At 47.1% G+C, this 13,557-nt stretch overlaps 1 protein-coding gene across 2 annotated transcripts in view; it reads right to left on the minus strand.

Moving 5' to 3' along the window:
• KCND3 (potassium voltage-gated channel subfamily D member 3) overlaps positions 1 to 13,557 on the minus strand; it is a 240,583-nt gene that overhangs the window by 19,202 nt on the left and 207,824 nt on the right. For both annotated transcript variants that reach the window (XM_065403281.1, XM_065403280.1), the window contains exon 3: positions 1,361 to 1,462. In XM_065403281.1, the coding sequence (XP_065259353.1) occupies positions 1,361 to 1,462 (102 nt within the window). The remainder of the gene's footprint in view (positions 1 to 1,360; positions 1,463 to 13,557) is intronic.

The following is a 13,557-nucleotide window of genomic DNA, read 5'->3' on the forward strand; positions in this document are numbered from 1 at the left end:
AGGCCATTTCCTGGTGTATTTAGCGTGTCACAGTGCGAGAATAAATACCATATGTGATTTCCCAGAGACAGCAGATCCTTGCTGATACACCCTGACCAAGAGAACCATTAGTGAGAGAGTAAAAGACAGAACCTAGGCTAGACTGTGACTTGGACTGCATACCGTGCAGGGCAGTTGGAATCCCATTTATACCCTGTACAGGTGAGCTAGAGTTGGGGAGCAGGAGTAAACAGGTGTGGCTGACTTCCTTAGTGCCCTCTGCCCAAGAGCTGGGGGGTGAGGGGGAGTAGGCTCTGTGTCCCACTAGTCAGCTGTCGTGCCAGCAGCAAATCACTAGCCCCACCACCAGAGTGAGGAGGAAGTATGAAGGAATCGTGCCCCAAAGAGGTATCTCTGAATCACACTGCTTCCCAGGACCAGTCCTGGCACGGTGTGGCTTTCAAGCCACCCGTGGTTCAGGGCTGAGCTGAAAGGTCAAGCACCTCAACTCATGTCAAGGGCAAAAGGTGCTGACAGCAGCTGGCCCCTTGCAGAGTCAAGCCCCTGGGGAACACATTTTTTGTGTGTAGATAATCAAGAATAATGCATTACCAGAAATCTTGTCCATTTTTGGGGGGAGAGGGGGGCAGCTGTGGGTATGAATGGCTTGTGATATATCAGAGCATGCTGGTGAGTGATCAGCAGAATATTTCGTTAAATTATTGAAGCTGGTGGATTGCAATATGAAAACTCACTACAGGGCTGTCTCTTTGAGAAATGGGGTGAGAGTGAGTCCATTTTGTGTGTGTGCTCGAGTTTGTGCATGCCCAGGCGTTGGGTTGTGCGTCATCCAGTCTATGGATTAGTAAAGTAGAAATTAGCAAGGTATGAGCTCTTTGTGTACAGTATGGCACTTTGTAATAAGGCTTTGCACACTTATGAATATATAGAGATTTGGAAACAAGCAACTCCTTATTAAAGATGACAGAAATGTATGGTAGGGCCAGATCCTCACCTCATATAAATGGGGACTGCTCCAACGGAGCTATGCTAGCTCACACCATCTGAGGATCTGGTCCATTAATGCTCTTTGTCATCATTAGAAAGATGGACTCTTTCCTAGCTCAAGAAAGAGCCCCAGAAAGTCCCTCCCTCCCTCTCCAATTTTGCAGCTGAATTCCAGCTGTCTCTACATATAGCATACACAGTAAATTGTAGTGTAATTATAGCGTAGCACAACTCAACATGTGAAGCTGTCACACTGAATAACAAGCAATTAGGTGTGTCTTTGTGGTGGAGAGGAACAACCAAAACGGGGTTTGATTGGGATGGAGAACTTTTCAGACTCCACTGTGAAAGGGATTATTTTCTCGGCACGTACCGTCAGCTCCAAGGCTGCGTTCAGCAGGCCGTTGCGTTTGCTGTGAAGATAAGCACTGGAACTGCCTGTTTTGGCCACTCGTATCCGTGCAAGCCGGGCTTTCTGTAAAGAGAAGCAAGATTTATTGACATATTTTTACTTTTACACACCAAGCCAACTGTTCCACCTCTACTAAAATAAGGGGAAAGAAAATACAAAGTTTTCATGGAAGCTGAAAAATCAGAGAGACGAAAATACAAGGAATTTATGGCTAGGAGAAGATCAGCAGCCAGCACAGCCTTTTGCACTTCCTACCTGCAACCCAGTTTTAAAACTCAAATGATGGAGATTAAGGAAATCTGAGGACTCAAGACATTACCAGAGCTGACCTCTCACAACCCATCAATGGCCTCCCCTTAAAGAGTAGGGGGCTACCTACTCAAACAGGCTTAGTGATATTTTGGGGTTTCTCCATATTTTGGGCGTCCAACTGGAGATACCCACCTCTTACATGTTTCTTGTCTCCGACATGGGAGGATTGTGTTACCTGTGTGTATAGATATATAGCTTATCATGTGAAACTCAGATGTGTGGTTTAACAGAGAAAGCGAGAGATTTCAATAGTTGGTACAGATTGTGCACACAACTCATCTATGCCTCATTTCTCCCACTTGCTTGCATGTGAAATCCCTCTGTGATGCCTTATCGTCTAGCCTGTAAACACTTTGTGGCACAGAGAGTCATTTACTATATGTTTGTGCAGCACCTAGCACAATAAGGCCCTGATATGGTGGAGGACTGTAGGTGTAACTACGATACAAATGGTTAATAATAGGAGACAAGAAGGATATAGTATAGGGCAGATCATTAACTTGCCCCACCTATGAGCTGATTGGCATAGATTAATAATTGGATCTATCTATCTATCTATCTATCTATCTATCTATCTTATTCTCTCCATGGAGACTGTAAAAAACACCTTGTTTGTTCCTTCTCTCCTCCTCCAGCAGCAGTGTGTGTTTGTTAACTTGGATATATGGTAACAGGAGAATAATTTTCTCCAGAAAAATATATGCCCTCCTAGATAGACAGAAATCTCTCTGCCGCAACAAATACGCTATTCGGAAAGAAGGGAAAAAATCTATTTATCTAATGTTTGGTTTCTTATAATTAGTTAACCCTGCCTGGCCCGGTCTTATCTACAGACCCCATAACTTCTAGTTAGAGGACTGAACTAAATTATAGAAAAGTAGTATAGACTAATGTAAGCATATAAAGGCTCAGTTAGCTTCTATCCTTAAGTGATCAAACGGTTTTTAACTCTTTATAATTTGTCTGTTCAAATACTGCCTCCTTCTCTGTGAAGTGCTTTGCTTTTTTAAAATTTATTGTTAATTCAGTATTTATTTCCCAAGCTCCATTAAAGGTAGATACATGAAATAATTACCACTGTAAAAAATTATATTAGGTTGTGTTTTAAAATACTGCATAATCTTTTAAATAGTACAGAATGCTAGGTTTTCTTTTCTAATTAGTGGTGGTTAATGGACACAGTGGAGCAAGAGCAAGAGCAAAGCCATGATGGGTCTATAGTGCATAATGATTCCAGAAAGTGTATTACCATATATGCACGAGTGACTTAAGCACTCTGGATTTGAAAGATTTGCTTAACCTAATGCACTTTAATTCGTGCACACAAACAATTTCCCAGGCATGTTCTGGGCACTATTCTGCAACTTCAGTTAGGAGACAGAGGCCAGGAGATTCAAAAGTGATTAGTGATTTTGAGCCCCACCTTGACACACCTTGTTTTCAGAGGGTGGGTGTTCAGCACGAGCCCATTTGAGCACCCAAAAATTGAGGTACCCAAAACCAAGAGTCGTCTTTCTAAATCTTGGCCAGATTTCTTTGGCTCCCAACACCCATTTTTAACACTAAGGCTCAGAGTTGCCGGGTGAAATCCTGGATCCACTGAAATCAATGATAAAACTGCCATTAACTTAGATGGATGGTGGATTCCACCCCGTGTTCTAAGGCAGGCCCTAGGTACTGGCAGCAGCTTAGTTCACAATGTGTGAGATCTGACACCATCAGAGCATTTAAAAATGACAAAGAGTGTGTGGGTGAGGTTCTGTGGCCTGCAGCACGCAGGAGGTCAGACTAGATGATCATGATGGTCCCTTCTGACCTTAAAGTCTATGATGTCCCCTCTTTCCTCATTTTTTTCTCCTCCCCACACCCCTTTCCTGTCCTGTTAATAATGTTAATGACTGTAACCATGACAGCTGCACAGCTGTAGACGTCTTTGCAGGAATTGTCTGACTTGGGAAAGAGAGAAGCCAGGAAAACAGAGTAGCTGCTGACCAGCAAACACTGTGCTGAAACACGCTTCTTGATGATGCTACCACAGTTGCCTCAGGGCAAATCTGAATTTGATTTGGGGGTAAGCGTTACTGAGAGCAATGGTTCCACACAACTTGGAAATGCAATAAACCTCTCTTCCTAGACATCTGGCAGGCATGTTCAGGTGGCTATTGCAACTGCTGAGTCATTGCACTGGGTCACTGGGCCAGTCATGTTCTACTGAGTCATTTCATCTGCATTCCACACAGTTATTTCACATACAGTAAACCTGCACACCTCTTCGTACATTTTCTTCACCTTTCACAATGGATCTAGTGCATCCCTCCCTTGAACTGCACCAGGAGTAGTTTGGCCCATTGATCTCTGTCTTTAAATTGATGATGATTACAGAGGATGTATTTCCTCTGTGCTCTTGACAAAATGTCAGTTCCTTTACTGCAGGAAGTTCAAGAGTCCCCAACAGTTTCTTCGTAGCTACAGCACAAAAGGTTCCACCAGCATCTTCTGTCGCTATCATTATCAGTTCAGTTATTTGTTATAGTGGATTCAGTCTTAGGCTCCTGTGATGAACATTATTCCCTTTGCCTCCAGGCTAGCAGGAGATCAAATATTAATAGCTGTACTCCACATGGACTGGGGATGGTTCGTCTCTGAGAATCTGTTCGCTCTTCCTCCCTGAAACAGGGCCACAAGCTAACTAAATAATTAAGCCCCATGGCTTTCAGAGTTTGGAACAGATGTTGTTATTTAAAAGATGGGTATAAAACATTGCTGGGAAAGTGGTGATTTAAACCTATTTTTGTAGTCTGAGAGTGAGGGAAGGAAGTGGTGTCCAAGAGTAGATCACGAAGGACAGTCATGGAGGTTGATGTGCTTTTGTGTGCCTATATTTATGTATGTGTATGGGGTGAAATTCACCTCTGTGCAGAGGCAAAAGGCCTATCCATCACTTATATTCCATATAAGCCCTACATTTCTTAGGGGTGAGCAGGATGTGGATGACCGAGCATGATGGAGCGTGACCAAGGGCTTGGCAAAGACCCTGTACTGACCCTGTGCACGGGAGTGAATTTCACCCCGTTGTCACTTGCGGCCAAATTCTGTACTGATGTACTGCAACCCCACTGACATCACTCGGCTGTGTTTTCATTTAGGCAAACTGGGACTGAGCACTGATTGTGATTCATGGTTCGGGATAGAAACCAGGACGCACTTGGTGCTCTCACATGGAATTAGGTGAAATGGGCCATTGCAGGTTGATCTGGTGGGTTCGGTCAACCCTGAAACTCAAAGCAAAGTCCAAAGGGTGCAAAATTCATGTGAACAAACTCCTAAAATGCTCATGTGAACCATTGCCCATCTTCACACAGCTCTGGGCAGCCCTACAGTCTCCATCATTGGGTGATGTCCAGGTTGCTCCCTCCTGCCCGAAATTTACAATAAAACCCAGCCTTGTTCCTTTTAGTGTCTCACCAGGCACATGAGCATCCAGGAAATGTAAATGCCCTGACTCTGACATCCAGCTGAGCTCGATGTCAGACCCGGAGATGGGGGCAAGTCCGAGAAGCCTCATGGCTGCTCTAATCTATGCAAGCTGGCAAGCCATTGCACTGGCTAGTGGTTGCTGGAGCACAGTCAGTTCCAGCCAGGCACCCAGAACAGGCCCTCAGGGGCAGCTTTGTCCCCATTGCATGGACATGGTGCATGGACCAGGATTTAAACATACTCAGCACCAAACAAAATGCACTAAAAGGACCTTCCCCAACCCCACCATGACCCTCCCCATGCTGCCCACTCCACAGGCAGCCCTGAGTTAATGGAAGACCTTGCTGTGTGCCTGGAAGGCCAACAGACTTGAGCTCTGTCAGACCAAGTGGAGAAGTGAATTCCAGGGGCAATGACTTTCCCCTGAGAACACTGTGCACCAGCCCACAGACATACAGGTCTAGGCTCTTGTTCTGAAATGGACCCTTGTATCCACACAGAACCTCAACGACTTCAGGGTCGGGGCCCTAGGGATTAAGGTTTGCATTTAAGTGCAGCTTTTGTCATATCCTATTTTAAAGACTGGTGGGCTTGGCTATGTCATCCCAGACCCACGCTTGCAGGTTGCTCCTTTGGTGAGGGAGGGCTCTAGTAGGCACAGACAAGGGGAGGACCGTGTATTTTGGTTGATCTGCTGCTAATGCCTTTAGGAAGGGTGCATTCCTTCCAAATCTTACCTGCGCTATTGACTCACAAAGGGCAAGGCAGGGCCTGAGATCACTATTTCTGAATATTGTCTTGGCACCGTTAGAGCTGAAAAGAAAAGAAAAAAGCAGCCCCCGGTGCGTGTGTGAGAGTGGAGGTGGTAGGAAGAGTTGCTAGGAAACCACAGGAGCTCAACGTGCATATTACCAAATCTGGAAGATAATTCATTTGAAATAATAACAATCATATGACAGCAATTTGCACATTAAGAGCATTAATTTGGCTATCTTAGCCCGCATTTGTCTCAGTGAGGAGACTGAAAGGCGGGTGTCAGTAAAGGTGTGGATCCTCTCCCTAGCCTTTGCAGTTTCAAGATGCAATGTGGCAGAATCTAGCGGCACAGAATGAACAGGGAGGACACTTGGACTTTCCTAAAACATTGTGTGTGGGCTGCTCATATGTCATGGTGATGAGGGTGATATATCTAGATAGACAAACCCTACATTATGGCAATACCTTGGCAGTCACCTCCCTACACTGTCCATTGGGGATCAGTAATGGAATCGTAAGAGGACCTGAAGTATAGCCTGTCCCAAGGCGCAGAGTATCTCGTCATCTATCTCAACACTCCATCTCTAATCTGTCTAGGCAAGGTGCAAGGAACAGGTGTTATAGGCCAAGAGACACTCGTACTGGATGGCAGGATTGGGAACTACCTATCTGTTGTTGTTGTTGATTTCCATATATTTCTAAGGGAGAGTGATTTTACTGTGGGTTTATCTGATATTAGTCTCTGACATCATTTCTTACTTGCCAGATACCTGTGGCCCTCCAGATTTTCTGTGCCCTTGATTTGGAAGATACATTCCTTCTTAGAGTATGGCTTGAGGTACAATACCCTGAGGTCTAAAAGAAATCTCTTTATAGTATTGGCACATCAGTTGTGTCTTTTGTAACCATCCCAAACAAGCAGAGGATGTCAGGTCTTGTGTGTAAGAGTCCTACGTCCACTCCTGCTCCCTCCCTACTGGGCTGGGAGCTGTTATTAGCATTAGCCATCCCATCTAATTTTATCAGTTAAAACCACACTAAGAGCATTCTTGGCAGAAAATACAAATACACTGGATAATTAACAGCTGCCTTACATATTTTTTCCTCTAAATAATGAATGGTTCGAATATCTGTAGCACTCTTGGTGTCTACTCTAGTGAGTACTGCATTGCACTACTTGCACAACAATTTTTTTTTTTAAATTCTTGTATCTGAAAGAAAGCCACCATCAAAGATAACCAATTGAAGGCTTTTATGGTTTGGTTTTCTAGTTCCACAGTGCAATGTGAAAGCCATCAGTAAGGGCCAGATTCCCCTCTCCAGTATACACTGAGGATCTATAGTTCTGCTCCACAGCTCTCAAGAGCAGAGTTTAGGCTTGCATCTGCATTCTAGATAGAAATTCTATGCTTGCCCTTTGCATATGGAAAAATGTAATAAACCAGATTAGGGATTTAGAAAGCAGTGGCTCTTGCCACCCTAGCTATAGTGTCAGAGTAAACAGGAGATGGAAAGAAAGTGCTTTCTTGTATTCCTCTTGTATCTTCAACTGTTCGTAAAATGGCCTTAGGGTATGTCTACACTACGAAATTAGGTCGAATTAATAGAAGCCGGTTTTATAGAAATCGGTTGTATACAGCCGATTGTGTGTGTCCCCACATAAAATGCTCTAAGTGCTCTAGTCAGCGGACCGCGTCCACAGTACCGAGGCTAGCGTCGACTTCCGGAGCATTGCACTACGGGTAGCTATCCCACAGTTCCCGCAGTCTCCGCCGCCCATTGGAATTCTGGGTTGAGATCCCAATGCCCGAATGATGCAAAACAGTGTCGCGGGGGATTCTGGGTACATGTCGTCAGGCCCCTCCCCCTCCGTCACAGCAACGGCAGACAATAGATTCGCGCCATTTTACCTGGGTTACCTGTGCAGACAACATACCACGGCAAGCATGGAGCCCGCTCAGCTCAGCTCACCGTCACCATATGTCATCTGGGTGCCGGCAGACGTGGGACTGCATTTCTTCACAGCAGCAGCAGCTAACTGCCTTTTGGCGGTAGACGGTGCAGCATGACTGGTAGCCTTCATCGGCGATCTGGGTGCTGGCAGCCGTGGGGCTGGCAGCCGTAGGGCTGCATTGCACCAGCCCTTGCCTTTTGCCTTTTGGCAGTAGATGGTTTATTACGACTGGTAACCGTCCTCGTCGTACAGCAGTGGCTGTCAATCATGGGCACCTGGGCAGACATGCTCAGTCCAGCAGTGGCTGGAACTCCGTATGTCCCCCAGTCCCCCATCCTGCTGCCTTCACAATGACGATGATGGCTATCAGTCGTAGTATGCCATTTTCTGCCAAGCGCCCTGTTGGATCATCGCACATTAGCAGAGTCTTCCCTGAGCAGCAGATCGTGCAATAGGCCTGAAGGCTACTGCCAAGCGCCCAGTATTTGCTGCCAAGCACCCAGAAGATGCCGAGGGCTATCAGTCATGCTGCACCGCCGTCTTAAGATGTAAAAAATAGATTTGTTCTGTATTCATTTGCTTCCCCCCTCCCTCCGTCAAATCAACGGCCTGCTAAACCCAGGCTTTTGAGTTCAATCTTTGGGGGGGGCCATTCTGTGTGACAGTTGTTTGTGTTTCTCCCTGATGCACAGCCACCTTTCTTGATTTTAATTCCCTGTACCTGTACGCCATGTCGTCACTCGCCCCTCCCTCCCTCCCTCCTTCCCCTGGTCCGTCAGATACTAGTTTCGCGCCTTTTTTCAGACCAGACGCCATAGCTAGCACTGGGATCATGGAGCCCGCTCAGATCACCGCGGCAATTATGAGCACTATGAACACCACACACATTGTCCTGGAGTATATGCAGAGCCAGGACATGCCAAAGCAAAACCGGGACCAGCCGAGGAGGCGATTGCAGCGCGGCCACGAGAGTGATGAGGAAATGGACATGGACATAGACCTCTCACAAGGCACAGGCCCCAGCAATGTGGAAATCATGGTGTTCCTGGGGCAGGTTGATGCCGTGGAACGCCGATTCTGGGCCCGGGAAACAAGCACAGACTGGTGGGACCGCATCATGCTGCAGGTGTGGGACGATTCCCAGTGGCTGCGAAACTTTCGCATGCGTAAGGGCACTTTCATGGAACTTTGTGACTTGCTTTCCCCTGCCCTGAAGCGCCAGAATACCAAGATGAGAGCAGCCCTCACAGTTGAGAAGCGAGTGGCGATAGCCCTGTGGAAGCTTGCAATGCCAGACAGCTACCGGTCAGTCGGGAATCAATTTGGAGTGGGCAAATCTACTGTGGGGGCTGCTGTGATCCAAGTTGCCAGGGCAATGAGAGACCTGGTGATATCAAGGGTAGTGACTCTGGGAAACGTGCAGGCCATAGTGGATGGCTTTGCTGCAATGGGATTCCCAAACTGTGGTGGGGCCATAGACGGAACCCATATCCCTATCTTGGCACCGGAGCACCAAGCCACCGAGTACATAAACCGCAAGGGGTACTTTTCAATGCTGCTGCAAGCCCTGGTGGATCACAAGGGACGTTTCACCAAGATCAACGTGGGCTGGCCGGGAAGGGTACATGATGCTTGCGTCTTCAGGCAGTCTGCTCTGTTTCGAAAGCTGGAGGAAGGGACTTTCTTCCCAGACCAGAAAATAACCGTTGGGGATGTTGAAATGCCTATCGTGATCCTTGGGGACCCAGCCTACCCCTTAATGCCATGGCTCATGAAGCAATACACAGGCAGCCTGGACAGGAGTCAGGACCTGTTCAACTACAGGCTGAGCAAGTGCCGAATGGTGGTGGAATGTGCATTTGGGCGTTTAAAAGCGCGCTGGCGCAGCTTACTGACTCGCTCAGACCTTAGCGAAAAGAATATCCCCATTGTTATTGCTGCTTGCTGTGCGCTCCACAATATCTGTGAGAGTAAGGGGGAGACATTTATGGCGGGGTGGGAGGGTGAGGCAAATCGCCTGGCCGCTGATTACGCGCAGCCAGACACCAGGGCGGTTAGAGGAGCACAGCATGGCGCGGTGCGCATCAGAGAAGCTTTGAAAACGAGTTTTGTGACTGCCCAGGCTACGGTGTGAAACTTCTGTTTGTTTCTCCTTGATGAACCCTCCGCCCCCCCCCACCCGCTTAACTCTACTTCCCTGTAAACCAACCACCCCACCCTCCCCTACCCTCCCCCCTGCGAGCACCACTTGCAGAGGCAATAAAGTCATTGTTACTTCACGTTCATGCATTCTTTATTAATTCATCACACAACTAGGGGGATAATTGCAAAGGTAGCCCGGGATGGGGAGGGGGGGAGGAGGGAAGGAAAAGGACACACTGCAGTTTAAAACTTTAACTCTTATTGAAGGCCAGCCTTCTGATGCTAGGGCAATCATCTGGGGTGGAGTGACTGGGTGGCCGGAGGCCCCCCCACCGTGTTCTTGGGCGTCTGGGTGAGGAGGCTATGGAACTTGGGGAGGAGGGCTGTTGGTTACACAGGGGCTGTAGCGGCGGTCTCTGCTCCTGCTGCCTTTCCTGCAGCTCAACCATACGCTGGAGCATATCAGTTTGATGCTCCAGCAGCCGGAGCATCGACTCTTGCCTTCTGTCAGCAAGCTGATGCCACCTATCCTCTTCAGCCCGCCACTTGCTCTCTTCAGCCCGCAATTCAGCCCGCCACCTCTCCTCTCGTTCATATTGGGCTTTTCTATAATCAGTCATTGACTGCCTCCACGCATTCTGCTGTGCTCTGTCAGCGTGGGAGGACATCTGTAGTTCTGTAAACATGTCATCACGTGTCCTTCGCTTTCTCTTCCTAATCTTCACTAGCCTCTGTGAAGGAGAAACATTTGCAGCTGGTGGAGGAGAAGGGAGAGGTGGTTAAAAAAAGACACATTTTAGAGAACAATGGGTACACTCTTTCACGTTAAATTTTGCTGTTCACATTACACAGCACATGTGCTTTCGTTACAAGGTCGCATTTTTCCTCTTATATTGAGGGCCTGCCGGTTTGGTGTGAGAGATCACTCACGCAGTGCCAGACCACAGATTTCAGCTTGCAGGCAGCCATGGTAAGACACAGTCTTTTGGCTTTTTTAACCTTCTTAACATGTGGGAATGGTTTCAAACAGTAGTGCTCTCATTTCCCATACCAAGCACCTGTTGGGTTGGCCATTTAAAATGGGTTTGCAATGTAAAAGGAGGGGCTGCGGTTTCAGGGTTAACATGCAGCACAAACCCAACTAATTCCCCTCCCCCACACCCAATTCTCTGGGATGATCACTTCACCCCTCCTCCCACCGCGTGGCTAACAGCGGGGAATATTTCTGTTCAGCAGAGCAGGAACGGGCACCTCTGAATGTCCCCTTAATAAAATTGCCCCATTTCAACCAGGTGAACGTGAATGATATCACTCTCCTGAGGATAACAAAGAGCGATCAGGAATGGATGTTGTCTGCATGCCAGCAAACACCGGGACCATACGCTGCCATGCTTTGTTATGCAATGATTCCAGACTACGTGCTACTGGCCTGGCGTGGTAAAGTGTCCTACCATGGCGGACGGGATAAGGCAGCCCTCCCCAGAAACCTTTTGCAAAGGCTTTGGGAGTACATGAAGGAGAGCTTTTTGGAGATGTCCCTGGAGGATTTCTGCTCCATCCCCATACACGTTAACAGACTTTTCCAGTAGCTGTACTGGCAGCGATTGCCAGGGCAAATTAATCATTAATCATTAAACACGCTTGCTTTTAAAGCATGTGTAATATTTACAAAGGTACACTCACCAGAGGTCCCCTGTGTGCCCTCAGGGTCTTCGGTGAGTTCGGGGGTTACTGGTTACAGGTCCAGGGTGACAAACATATCCTGGCTGTTGGGGAAACCGGTTTCTCCGCTTCCTTGCGGCTGTGAGCTATCTACATTTCCTCCATCCTCCTCTTCCGAACCCTCTTCCCTGTGTGTTTCTCCAGTGAGGGAGTCATAGCACACGGTTGGGGTAGTGGTGGCTGCACCCCCTAGAATGGCATGCAGCTCCGCGTAGAAGCGGCATGTTTGCGGCTCAGCCCCGGACCTTCCGTTTGCTTCTCTGGCTTTGTGGTAGGCTTGCCTTAGCTCCTTAATTTTTACGCGGCCCTGCTGTGCGTCCCTGTTATGGCCTCTTTCCTTCATGGCCTTGGAGACCTTTTCTAATGTTTTGCCATTTCGTTTACTGCTTCGGCCTTCGGCCAGCACTGATTCATCTCCCCATATGGCGAGCAGATCCCGTACCTCCCGTTCTGTCCATGCTGGAGCTCTTTTGCGATCCTGGGACTCCATCACGGTTACCTGTGCTGATGAGCTCTGCGTGGTCACCTGTGCTCTCCACGCTGAGCAAACAGGAAATGAAATTCAAACGTTCGCGGGGCTTTTCCTGTCTACCTGGCCAGTGCATCTGAGTTGAGAGTGCTGTCCAGAGCGGTCACAATGAAGCACTGTGGGATAGCTCCCGGAGGCCAATAACGTCGAATTCCGTCCACACTACCCCAATTCCGACCCCCTAAGGCCGATTTTATCGCTAATCCCCTCGTCGGAGGTGGAGTAAAGAAACCGGTTTAAAGGGCCTTTTAAGTCGAAAGAAAGGGCTTCGTCGTGTGAACGTGTCCAGGCTTAATTCGATTTAACGTGGCTAAAGTCGACCTAAATTCGTAGTGTAGACGAGACCTCAGTCTACAACAACATTCAGGTCCACCATTAACATTGAAACCAAAAAGAAATTTGTCAAAGACTTCTCTTCTACTTCTTAGCTGGAGCCCAGAGTACACATGGAGCTCTGGAAAAATAATGGGCCAGATCCTTAGCTAGTGTAAATCAGCATAGGTCCAATAACTTCAGCTGAGGATCTGACCTATTGTTGTCATGTTCCCTTTGCAGCTGGAAAATAGAGCACGGTGCAAAAATAATAAGGAAAGAAGCCAAGAAATTCAAGGAAGCTGCTGCATTTGCAGTGGAGTGCACACACTGATTATCTGTTCTACTTAGGATGCTGAGAAGCTGACATGACACCTTAAATGAAGCTTGGAAACAAGCTGGACTGCGAAGTTATGAATTGCTAGTGTTACATGCATTGAGAGGAATAATAACTGTTTAAAAAGCAAATGTCCCATGTAATAATAGCCAGTTATTATCATGCCAGTCCCAGATCCAGCTTGATGCTGCAACAGGCAGGCAGCACTGTTATAATGAAGTGATGGAGAGGACAGTGTATTTCCTACAAATCACATTTCTGTTGTTCTAACTCTTTTCCTTAGGAAAAAATGGAATTTTCCTCTGAACACCTCAAATCTTTACATTAAAACAGCTTTTGAGCCAGGTTTAAATATTCATTCTTTATTGCTTTGGGGGAGCTGTAGCCGAGCTGCATATGGAAATTAAATTGTGTAGAGCTCATTATACTCCTATATAATTTGATAGAGCCACTTAAAGTCAGACCTTTATCTTATTTTTTGGTCTCTTCATTGCTTTCCACAGATGAAAGATTCCCCTCCACTCCTCTGTGATTCTTTTAATCTTCTCTTACCCTGGGCTCCATTAAAGCAACAGATCGTCATATCAAATGCAGTGTATCGTTTAATCTTTTCCAAC

This window comes from Emys orbicularis, chromosome 4 (genome assembly GCF_028017835.1).
Source record: "Emys orbicularis isolate rEmyOrb1 chromosome 4, rEmyOrb1.hap1, whole genome shotgun sequence".
Taxonomy (NCBI): domain Eukaryota; kingdom Metazoa; phylum Chordata; order Testudines; family Emydidae; genus Emys; species Emys orbicularis.